The 12,418-nt window shown below is 31.0% G+C and overlaps 1 protein-coding gene across 1 annotated transcript; it reads left to right on the plus strand.

Moving 5' to 3' along the window:
* The first annotated feature begins 7,771 nt into the window (after window positions 1–7,771).
* Window positions 7,772–10,105, plus strand: LOC143043638 (toll-like receptor 1). Its single transcript, XM_076215849.1, has one exon. The coding sequence runs from the start codon at window positions 7,839–7,841 to the stop codon at window positions 9,939–9,941; it is 2,103 nt and encodes a 700-aa protein (XP_076071964.1). The 5' UTR covers window positions 7,772–7,838; the 3' UTR covers window positions 9,942–10,105.
* Window positions 10,106–12,418: the final 2,313 nt, after the last annotated feature.

The raw sequence follows: 12,418 nt of genomic DNA on the forward strand, positions 1-12,418 counted from the left end.
TTGAGTTTCCAAGTGAATTGTCTATACCTAATTCGTTTATCAAGCAATTAATGTAATGACTTTTACAGACAAAAACGATGTTATTTGGGGCTTTGTCTGCGGGGACAACAACATATTTATCATGGAGGTCGGATAGGTGTTTAGCAACATTTGGGTCTTTAAAAATTGACGTAGCATGGGCATTGATGGACCCATTCAGTTTCTTAATTCTGATTTGTATTAAGGACCTCACTGCCTTTATCCATTCGGATAGAGTGTCTACGTCTTCCTTCTCGCGCTTAGCCCATTGCCTGGCATAATCCTCGACTGAATCCATCAAAATTTTAAAGTTGTATTTCCAATTGATGGATTTAGGCTCACGATATTTCGGACCTTTCGATAACACGTTTCGTAGAGAAGTGTTATTAACAATGTTAAGGTCACCGGTAATAACGTGGCCAGCGGGATTATATGTGAATTGGGAACTAGCACAAGTGCAATCAGGAGGTTTAGACTTGAAGTCGTCAATATCGAGATCCTGCAAAACGCGTTTGTAATTGAAAATTTTAGTTGCAATAGGTTTGGTATAGGTATAAGAAATTATTGGTACAGACTGGTCTTTAAAATAAGGAGGTATTTTCGATTGAACTAATTTATGATGAAGGATATTGCCAAGGTTGACGCCATCGAGACCTTTGTTGGCAAAGGAAAGATTTAGAAAATATCTTTTCTCTTTTTCATCTTTTCCAATGCGAACTGGCTTGAAAAGTCTGTGACTTGCAATATCCGAAATTATAGCTTGAAGTTTGTATTGGTTTGAATGAGGGTTTGTAACAGTGGATTCCAAACATAAATTGAACAGAGAATGAAGTTTTGAAAGGGGTAATGAATAAAGTTTCGTGCGAATGTGATGAATACCTAACGGTTTTTGTATGAATGGCAACAAGTCATTAATAGAGACATCATGCAGAGAGGGTGATGTATAATGACGATGACCATGACTGCGCGAATGCAGCATAAGTCTGTTGTTTGATCGTTTAAAACTTTTTTTGTTGTTAAAGAGCATGTTGGCTTACTCTAAAAAGAAGATGTGGTATGATTTGCAATGAAGCAACTTTTTTCACAATGACACATAAATTAACAATATGTAATTAACCGTATGGTATCAATACATCAACAATCTACAGACGTTACGCACGGTATTGCGTCGCAAGACGTAACATGTATAACTGACAAATTTGACGCCATATACTAACTTTGACATTTTGTTATCGATCGACTTTTATCAAATAAAAACCATAAGCTGAAGAAATATTTCAAAATTTATCATGTATAAGGCAATTAAGGATAGTTTTTATTTTTTGATCTGTGATTAGATGAAAACAAATGCAAATTTTTCCAATTTTATTTTGGATAGAATACATAGCAACCTTTAAAAAAAATTTTGCTTCCGGAGGGACACATGAGAAGATAAATTTAGCCTGAACATTTTTTTGACAAATTGAACATAAAAATTTATGGTACATTTGTATTTAATTCATAAAAATCGGTCATATAATAATTCAGCAATATTTCTTTTTATAATGATTTTAGTTGAAATGTTTTTTTTTAGATTGAACTCAATTTTGTCCAATATCTGTGCGAGTTTTGAGACTATTCCTCGATCTTTTTAGCACTGATTGTTTAATTTTACAAATACGTATTTATATAGTTGTTTAAAATTGATAAGACCTTTGTAACTCGGATTCTAATCGGTTTCTAATCTATAAAGGTGTTTTAGATTTGCGTGAACTTTTGTCCGTAACAAATTATCCCTCGGCCCATTCCCCCTTTTCCCCTGTGTCTATAAAGGGTTTATTCCTTATGTGTGTATGTTTTTCTAATCTGAGTGTTATTTTGATTCAGCAGACTATTTTGGAATGAACATTCCCGGCATCATTTTAACTGCCTAAACAGTTCGTAAATAGTGTGTATTTGTATAAAAGACGCCACTGTGCAGAAACGTCAAAATGACACCCTTGGACATAATGGCTAGACATAGGGAATACTTTCCGAAAAAAAATGTAAGGTCATAATGTTAGTGAAAACACCCGACTCATTTAACCATTTGTATGAACTTATAGTTTGTATCTTATAAATATGTTAGTTTTGTATTATAAATGCACATTTAGTATTTATACAACATGTTTCACCTAAGGAATGGACAAAAATAACGTTTGGACATAGTGGCTAGACATTCGATTTTTAAAAAATCTGCTTCAAAAAAAAGTTTTATTTTACATTTGAAACTTTGAAAATGTTTATCTTTTTCTGAACTTTCTATTGAGTAAAGTTTTAATATGATTTGATTATTTTATAGGGATAATAATAAAACTGAAATTTTGATAAACTTTCCTCAAAACTCATTAAGACAGGTTCCTCTGCTGAATATTTCGTTGAAGGCTTGGTTCAAAGTTCAGCCAATACCAAAAAACGGGTATTATGTTATAATATAAATCTAGTAGGAAGCTGATATACTAAATTTCGCAGATTTCATGTGCAAAATTACAACGGAACATAGAGAAATGCATTTAATTTAATCTGAAATGTTACGCCGGACATGCAATTTTTAACGCAAAAGTAAGATTTGTGAGTTCAATAAAATAAATGTATGGTGCAAAAATTTATAGAATTAACTTAAAATAAAAAAAAAAATGTCCGGGCCTTTCTGTAGATATATGGATGTTGGTGATTTTATTTTTTTATAGGCAAATGGTTGCTGTTCTAAAATCATATAATAACGTAATTTTAATCCGAACGCATTACCGTGCGTAACGTCACAGCAATAGAGGATCCTAAAAATAGAGCTTGTGACTATATGAAACAACAATGAGGAAGTTAATGTATTACAAAAAGATATGTAGAGATGAAAGGTTACCAAAAAGTAAAAATATACTTGCATATGTGTGGATAAAGTTCTTTCTGTAACTTCGGACGATTATAATTGTAAGTTTTGAAATATCGTAGATTATGATTGTTTAATAGCAAAACATTCTGTTCTTATTTAATCTTTTCGAAATGGAAGCAGTGACGATCATATTTTAGAAACGAAGCGTGTTTTATAAAAAATTTAGCAATTGCTTGCTTTCATTTCGATTACCAAAATTAAAAAGAAAATGAAAATAAACGAAACGAAGCAGTATTCAACACTTCAACATGTTATATATATATAGTTTACTAGCATACATGTATAATATGCTTTTACATTTTGAATTTGGCAAATTCTCAACTACAAGACCAAAAAGAGAACTACAAAGAAAAATACTATATGATATAGAATAAAGGATTTATGCGATTCAACTAGTGGGAGTATGTGAGCTTTCAAATGAAATTAATTGTATGCTCATTATTTTGCATAATTGTGTTTATGAGCTAAACAACAACTTATGAGTACAATATTCAATTGGATGTTTACATCTGCATGCGGTTTAAAATTAATCTTGGTAGATTTGTAGATATGTATTTCAAGAACTACACTTGCATATCAGTTTTGAATGATACGACTTAGTTTTTTTGTCATCAAAATCAAAGTTTTCATTTTTCGCTGATATTTATTGATTATTCAAAAAGTTCGCAAAAAGTTCGTATGTCAGATTTTATGTCATTTCATTTCGTTGCGAGGGGACAACACATTACACGTATGTTGCATATTCACGAACACTATTTAAAACTGTTTTAAGGCATTGGGGGATTGGGGGTTGGGGCGGAGATGATAAAGTAAGTAAGTAAGTAAATTATTTATTATAGTGACATGTGTAAATTATATACAGATTATAAACATATAATGTATGATAAATATATTCTAAGGTTTTTTTTCAAATAAGATGACGTATAGTGTAATAACATGAGTAGTTTTGAAACCAAGAAAAGATCAAGTTCTATAATTACTGAAAATAAAATAAGACATTAAGGTGATACCCAACACCTTGACTAAAATTGATTTGACGCATTTAATTTGAATGAAATTTTGACAAAATATTAACTTTTTGAAAAAAAATATAAAAATTTCAAAAAACTTGAATCAATAACTTTCTTGGAAAAATTTGACTGGAGATGTAGCAGTTTGACAATCACTAAATTTGATCATCGAGAAGCTTAATATTTCTTAACAATACAACGTTATTAAAACGTTTAGCTGACTTTTCAGAGTTATCTCCTGTAGAGTACCACCTTGATATAGATATAACCTGTACGACCAATTTCATTTACACAGTCTATACATTTATAGTATAGTTGAAATCACCTATTGTTGTAAAGATAGCTATGGTCCATCTATTGTACATGTCAATTAAAAAAACTCACATATTACATAGTGAAACATCTAAAACATTTTTCAAACATTAGTTGATAAATTGATCTCTGCATCTTCTGTGGTAACCTGACAAAAAAACTCAAAATCAATAAAAACTTAAATTTGATAATTTAATTCCTGCCATGCCTGAAAACTTTACCAGGTGTACAGGTTCTATACTCAGATTAACATTTGCCGTAAAAATGAGCAATATTTACCAAAAACGTTATAACAAACCTTCAGAATTTTCTTTCTTTCATAAATCAATACTAAAAAAAAAGGTGCTTCATACCTTGATCTTTTCCTCAATATTGACGTAGATGGACGACTTCACACGAAAATCTATGATAAACGGGACGATTTCAACTTCCCAATTACCAATTTCCCATTTCTCAGCAGTAACATACCCTCTGCCCCTTCGTATGGTGTTTACATATTACAATTGATACGTTATTCACGTGCTTGTTCACACTATACGGACTTCATATACAGGAGTGTGCTCCTTACGCAGAAACTGCTCCAACAAAGTTATGAGGAGGACAGATTAAAATTGACACTCCGTAAATTTTATGGACACCATCACGAATTGGTGGATCCATATGATGTCTCTTTAACCAAACTAGCTAAGGACATTTTTATCACATGGTAGATTGTGGTTTGTCATTATGTCGTCTAATCTTTTAATTACCAAACGTGACTTATTCCCGATTGTGACTGTTTTGCTGAATGTGAATTCGCATTACTATAAGACGTGTTTCTGTACTTGTTGATCCCAAATTCATGTATTTAGTTTACATGTTTAATGTTATATTTGTAATTCTCATCGGATTTTGTCAAATGTGTTGACGTCTTTTTATTATATTTAGGTGTTACGGATAGAAAAATTAATCACCGCCTTTATTAATTATATTAAATTTTGTACGATTATTTACGTTTGAAGTTGGATTCATAACAAACTGGACATATGTATATTACAGTTAATTGTTATTAATAAGTATTGCAATATGCATTTTATTTAAATGAATTATCAGTATTTAGTTCTAATATAATCTTAAATCAATCCTAATTCTATCTCACTTTGATAGTTTTTCATATGTGACGTCATGCTGTTTCTAAATTTCATAAATTCAAATGTGGCATAACGTTTGTGCCTTTTCGCCATCGTATGTGACGTCACATTTTTTAAATTACGTTGACGCCTGGACTGATTCGGATGTGTCTATTCTGTGTTAAACTTTAATAGCATTATGTATTCGGGTTTAGTTTTCTGTAATTAGTTAATACTTCAGTTTCATTATGTATATTCTTTCATATTCATTTGTTAAAATTTACTGTTTGCAATAGCATGAATTGTTCTATATAATAAGGATGTTCTTATCCCGGGCATAAAAACAATGCCGTATTTGGCAAAACCTTTTCAACTTTTTATCTTCAGTGCTGTACAACTTTGTACCTTTTTCACTTCCGATCTTTTATATCTGGGCGTTATGTATTCGGGTTTAGTTTTCTGTAATTAGTTAATACTTCAGTTTCTTTATGTATATCTCTTTCATATTCATTTGATAAAATTTACTGTTTGCAATAGCATGAATTGTTCTATATAATAAGAATGTTCTTATCCTGGGCATAAAAACAATGCCGTATTTGGCGAAACCTTTTCAACTTTTTATCTTCAGTGCTGTACAACTTTGTACTTTTTTCACTTTCGATCTTTTATATCTGGGCGTCACTTGTAAGTCTTGTGTGGACAAGGCGCGTTTTTGGCGTATTGAATTTTAAACCTGATGCTTTTTGTTATCTATTAATCATGTTTTTCTTTGTCTAATATGTTCTATTAATTTGTATTGTAGTCCTGTAATATTATGTTGTCATTTCAATGTTATATTTAACTTTGCCATTAAAGTGCGAGGTTTGGCATGCCACAAAACCAGGTTCAACCCACCACTTTTATTCCCCTTTAAAGGTGTCCTGTACCAAGTCAGGAAGATGGCCATTGTTATATTATTGTTCGTTTCTGTGTGTGTTGCATTTTAACGTTGAGTCTTTTGTGTTTTCTATTATTTTTGAGAAATTGAGATAAGACGTGGCACGGTACTTGTCTATCCCAAATTCATGTATTTGGTTTTCATGTTATATTTGTTATTCTCGTGGTGTTTTGTCTGATGCTTGGTCCGTTTCTGTGTGTGTGTTACGTTTCGGTGTTATGTCGTTGTTCTCCTCTTATATTTAATGCGTTTCCCTCGGTTTTAGTTTGTTACCCCGATTTTGTTTTTTGTCCATGGATTTATGAGTTTTGAACAGCGGTATACTACTGTTGCCTTTATATATCATTTGTCGTGTTTCTGTGTGAAACTTATCAAATACTCTCGAGATCGATGTGTCAACACATAACTATATCAAACTTAGACAACAACTTAACCATGGCATATGGTCTAATGTGTCTAGCTAATTTCAGTTAATGAACAGCACACATATAAGAATAATAATAAGAATAAGAATAAGAATACTTTAATCATCCAATTATGGACACTTGCAGGTTTTAAATGTCATACAATAATTACAATGATTGATTTATAATAATACAATGAAATAAAAATAAAATAAAATACAATACAATATAACACTATAGAACACTTAACAGGTGTTGTTTTATGAATAAAAAGTCTAATCAACACAAATATAATGTTCCGGGTTATTCGCGTTTCATCTGATTCATAATGAAACGTATATTTCCTGGTGTTTGTCATAATCCTGTTACACTTAAAAGTTATGTCCTGTATTTTAAATCGATAGATATTCTCGGTGGAACTTGCTTTTGGTATATTTCAAAACTTTAATCGCTATGTCTAATGATCTATTTATAACAGGCAATATACAGTACAACTATTTTGATAATGTTTTATTTGAAGCAACCTAATTGGAACAAAATATCAATTCTTAGATACATGAATAACACAAACATGTTTTTTTTTCATTATGCACAATTTATATATCAAAAATAGTAATGCAAATAGTTATCAAAAGTACCAGGCTTAAAATCTAATATGCCAAACGCACGTTTCGTCTACATAAGATTCGTCAGTAACGCTCACATCAAAAAGATTGACGGGTCAATGTTGAGGTTGTATCGCAAACCATGGAAATTCATAAATAGAGTTTAAGAGAAGGAATTGTTACATCAGATCCGAGATGATGAGTGACCGTATAAATGATAGTTAAATATGATAAATGTATGGTGTGCATTTGTTTTTGTAATTTGGTAGGGTTTCCTTGTGAATGCATTTGACAGAAAATTTTGCTAGTATTTATTGTTTACTACCCCTTGTTAGTAGTAGCTACATATACTTAAGTTAAATTCGAATCAATATACATTATCTCATTCTGACTTATATGACACGAGTTACTGAGCATATCAATATAAAAGATAGAGATCACATGTTTATATTGATAAGGACATTTAAAATAGTTACCAATTATATTAATTCTACTGTAGTTCAAGTAATAGTTTATTTTTTGGTTGCAGATTGAAATGGCTTGTCCAAGAAGATTCATGCTGTTAGTTTTTATTTGTATCTATTACGATTGCTCATCATATGATAAAAGATGCAACTTTAATTTAAAAAAGGGATTAGCAACCTGTTCTTGGCTCACGTTCATACCGAGATTTCCAGAATATGTCACAGCTATTCATTTTACTAACAACACATTCTATGTTATGAACAAAGAATTTATGTCCAATTTAACAAAAAACAACGTAACATCTCTTGCTTTTATTTCTAATTCAATACGTAGGTTATACGATGACACCTTTTCAGTTTTGCCAATTTTAAAAACTCTCATCATCGCCAAAGAAAAGTCCTTAAATGTAACCGATGTCAGCATAGCCTTGGTTGAACTAAAGTCTAAATTAGAAAACGTATATTTGAACGACAACGATTGGACCTATATTCCGGTTGGTATGTTTGGTACAAAGGCGTTTAGAAATATAACGAAAATAATACTTTCCAAAAACAAGTTACTGGAATTTTCTTTCAAAGAAGTTGCAAATTGTGTTAACCTGCACACGCTTGATCTCTCAGGAAATAAGCTTACTACGTTTGATGTGCTGCAACCCGTTAATGTGAAAAAAATAATTGTCAATGGCAACAAAATTGTTCTTTTTCCTAGTTTTTGCAGCAAAACTAACAGGACAAGTAATCTTAGGAATCTAACAACTTTATTCATGAACAAAAACCTTCTCTTTGAACTAAAACCGTCTATGTTCGAATGTTTGCCGTCACTAAAGTATCTTCAGTTAAATAACAATAAGTTTAGTGTGCTGTTGAATAATACATTTAGCTTAATACCTCAGTTGAAAGAATTACATATTCAATCTAACGGAATTAAAGCAATTGAGCCAACAGCTTTGAAAAGTATGTCATTGCAAAAACTAAATTTTGGGCAAAACGGATTTCGCTTTGACGAGCATGGAAGATATAATCAAGTGAACATATTTAAACACATCCCAAAGTTAACACATTTAGATTTGACAGGTAACTTTTTACGAGGAGGATACATGCCTTGGAAACAAATGTTTAGTCCTTTACAGAACCTTATTTATCTGAATCTACATGCTACACACCTAAAGGAGTTACCAACTTACGTTTTTTGCTTGATGATGTCACTTCAACAGTTGATTCTTCAAGGAAATTCTTTGCTCGAACTGAAAGAAGGAACATTTGATAATATGTCTAATCTACAATACTTAAATCTCGAAGGGAATTCCATTCAGTCGATCAGCCCGAATACTTTTCCAATGGAAATGCTATTGAGGTTGAAAGGACTTGACCTTTCAAACAATCCCTTTTTATGTACATGTGATATCATGTGGTTTCGTGATTGGCTAAGAAATAAAAATAAAACCCGTCCAATAATGACTAACTATCCACAGAGGTTTGTATGCATGTATCCAGAGAATATGCGTGGGAAACATTTGATAAAATATAATCCAACTAAAGAAATATGCACTCATTGGAATCAATTACACACCATTGCAATTATATTGTCGTCATTTGCATTTATAACAATTACTCTTTTAGTTATTGTATACAGATGTAATGCAAATATCAGAAACTATTTTTATCTGTTTAGAATACACAGACTTAAACGTCAGGGTTATATAAGCCTAAACAGTAGCGAGGATTACGAATATCATGCATTTGTTGTTTACTGTGACGCTGATAGAGAATGGGTTCATAAGATTCTACTTAGAAAACTCGAAGATGAAGGTCTAAACCTGTGTATACATGACCGAGATTTCGATGTTGGTGCATCAATAACAGAAAATATAGACACTTACTTGCAAAAATGTTGGAAAATCATAGTAATTATGAGCAATGAGTTTGCTAAAAGCGAGTGGTGCCAGTGGGAGGTAGATTTTGTGCAAGAACGCAGACGACAACAAGGAAAAGATGTTTTTCTACTCATCATGTTGAAAACTATAAATTCTAATCATATGACATGTCCGGTCAAAACATTGATAAAGACAACTCCATACCTGAACTATAAAGGCGGAGTTGGGGAGGACTTTTTTTGGAAAGCTGTCGTTGAGAGCATCCAAAAGCCTCTTGGAGACCCACCAGTTGCAATGTGACAAGATACGCGACACTGTCTTATAGTTTACTCCAGTTGTAAAAAGGCTCTCACCACTATTAAGACTAACAATTTCCAAGACATGTTACACTGCATTCAAAAATGTCATTAAATGATAATTGTCTCTATTTAAGATCACGCTACTTTATTGTAATTGAAGATTCAATAAATAAAAGAATGGGTGCCATATGTGGAGTAGGAACTGCTTACCCTTCCGGATCCGCATCTCATGAGTAAACCCCCAGTGTACAGTGACATTCGTTTTGCTCAATAGTTACTTTTGAAGTGTTTTGTAGTTTCTTGTTTGTCGTTCGTTGTTTTTTTTTAGCCTTGATTATGTGTGGTTTTTTTTTAATTTTCTTCTACTTGTTTATCAATTTTGCCAGCAGGCATGGGGTAATCGTAATCAGTAATCGTAATCAGCTGTAATCGATTACATTTTGCAGTGTAATCCTATGTAATCAGTAATCATGCCATTTCCGATTACAAGTAATCATAATGTAATCGATTACATTGCAAAAAACAGGTGTAATCATGATTACTTTTAGATTACTTTAAGATTACATTCATATGATTACTTGCTGATTACAAATCTTGTATATATATGAAAATAGTTTTTGATCTAGACAATATGAAAATAAGAAAATGTAAAGCTTGAATGAAACTACATGAAACTGGTATTATCAATGATAGGACCTTGTTTAATGTGATAAATTGTATCATCTATATAACAAATTTGTATAACCAAGTGTTTTATTTTGTTAACAGTTCAGTAAAGGAAATTGCCTCTCCAATATTTTGTTGTGAGATTGAGCTCTTATGATACAAGAATATGCCTTGAAAGCATTTTTTTGCTTGATTGAAAACTTCTGATATTAACTCCAATTTCATATAAGTTTAACCAATATTTTTACATAACTACTTTGAAATTCAAATGCAGAAAACATTTAGTTCCAATTTTACTTTGATGGTCGACATAAATATATGAGCTCACTTAATTCAAAATGAAAGTTAAAACAAGATTTCATTTATTTTCAAATTGAATAAATTTTGTTTTCCGTAAATTCGTGTATATTACATGTAATATGTGCTTTCTAATTTTTATTCTTTATTAACTTTGAGCCTTACGGCTCATCAGTACAAACAAGTACATGTACAGTGTATACATGTACATATGGCATAATATTACAAACAATATGCATAGTAAACAACAGGTGACGTCAGAAGTTTCATTAGTACAAAATATATTTTATTAAAATAAACTGTTTCTTAATTTAAAGAGAAATGTATAGACTTTCCTAAGATACAAAGCTGTTCTGTGTTTTCACCTGACAATAATTATTAATTAGATCAAGTATTAAAAAATTTCAAACAAAATAATGACAATCAACCACTTTTAACTTTATTGATATTGTTATTATACAATAAAATTTTAATACCCAAGCTCACCTATTGTTTGTTAAAAAAAATGGAAGTGGTGATTAACACCTGTAAAAACATTAATGGATGTGTCAATTATGTCCCAACAGACAATAAAACTATACTTAATTATTTTTTTTCTTATTTGTTCAGGTTTTTTGTTAATTAGGCAGTTGGTTAAAATTTGTAGAAAAAAATAAAGTTATATCTTTTACATAGAGAAAGGACATGCACTTGTCTGTAATAGCTATTTTTATCAAATTACACATGTTACACTGTACTTGTCTATAAATTCTTTTAATTAAGATGAATAATTTAAGGCTTTTAAAAAAATCACCAAAATTAGCTTATTTGTGAGGATAAAAAATTTAAAAAAAAAACTTCGATATTGCAATATACAATGTAATCATAAGTAATCTAAAGTAATCATGATTACTTTAAAGAAAGTAATCTAATGTAATCGATTACATATGAAAAAGGGTGTAATTGTAATGTAATCGATTACATTTTATTAGCAAAGTAATTGTAATTTAATAGATTACATTTTAAAGTAATCGACCCCATCCCTGTTTGCCAGTTAGATTTGCACGGAACGTCTGAAATCCTTTCATTGTGAGGTGTTGATAAAATATTGGTTATCATCTTGGTCTTGAATGAAACATTTAACCAGTTCGTGACCAATTATAATGACATAATAAACAAGAGTTAAAACTATGTGAAATACGAATGGGTCATTAATAACAAGGATATAAAATTTCTAATTTATTGTAAGAAAAAAATTCCCAAAATCCTCAAAATGTTTTTTTCGCTTTTTTACACATCTGCTTATGCCGTTGACGTACAAAAATCGATTTTAGTTTTCTCATCAGCAGGATCAGATTTTTTAGCATAAATTTAGAAGCAGCAAGGTCTTTTCAATATGGCTCCTGTATTTTTTTTTTGCAATGACATCCTTGCATAAAGATGGCTTTGGTCATCAAGTACTGTTTTAAAAGAGCCTAATATGCATTGAAGTCATTATTCACCCAAGCATTGGTGGCTTCAAATTATTTATTTCAA

The sequence above is a fragment of the Mytilus galloprovincialis genome, chromosome 8 (genome assembly GCF_965363235.1).
Source record: "Mytilus galloprovincialis chromosome 8, xbMytGall1.hap1.1, whole genome shotgun sequence".
NCBI lineage: Eukaryota > Metazoa > Mollusca > Bivalvia > Mytilida > Mytilidae > Mytilus > Mytilus galloprovincialis.

Coding starts and splice junctions, on each gene's coding strand:
- LOC143043638 (XM_076215849.1), top strand. CDS start 7,839: ATGGCTTGTCCAAGAAGATTCATGCTGTTAGTTTTTATTTGTATCTAT.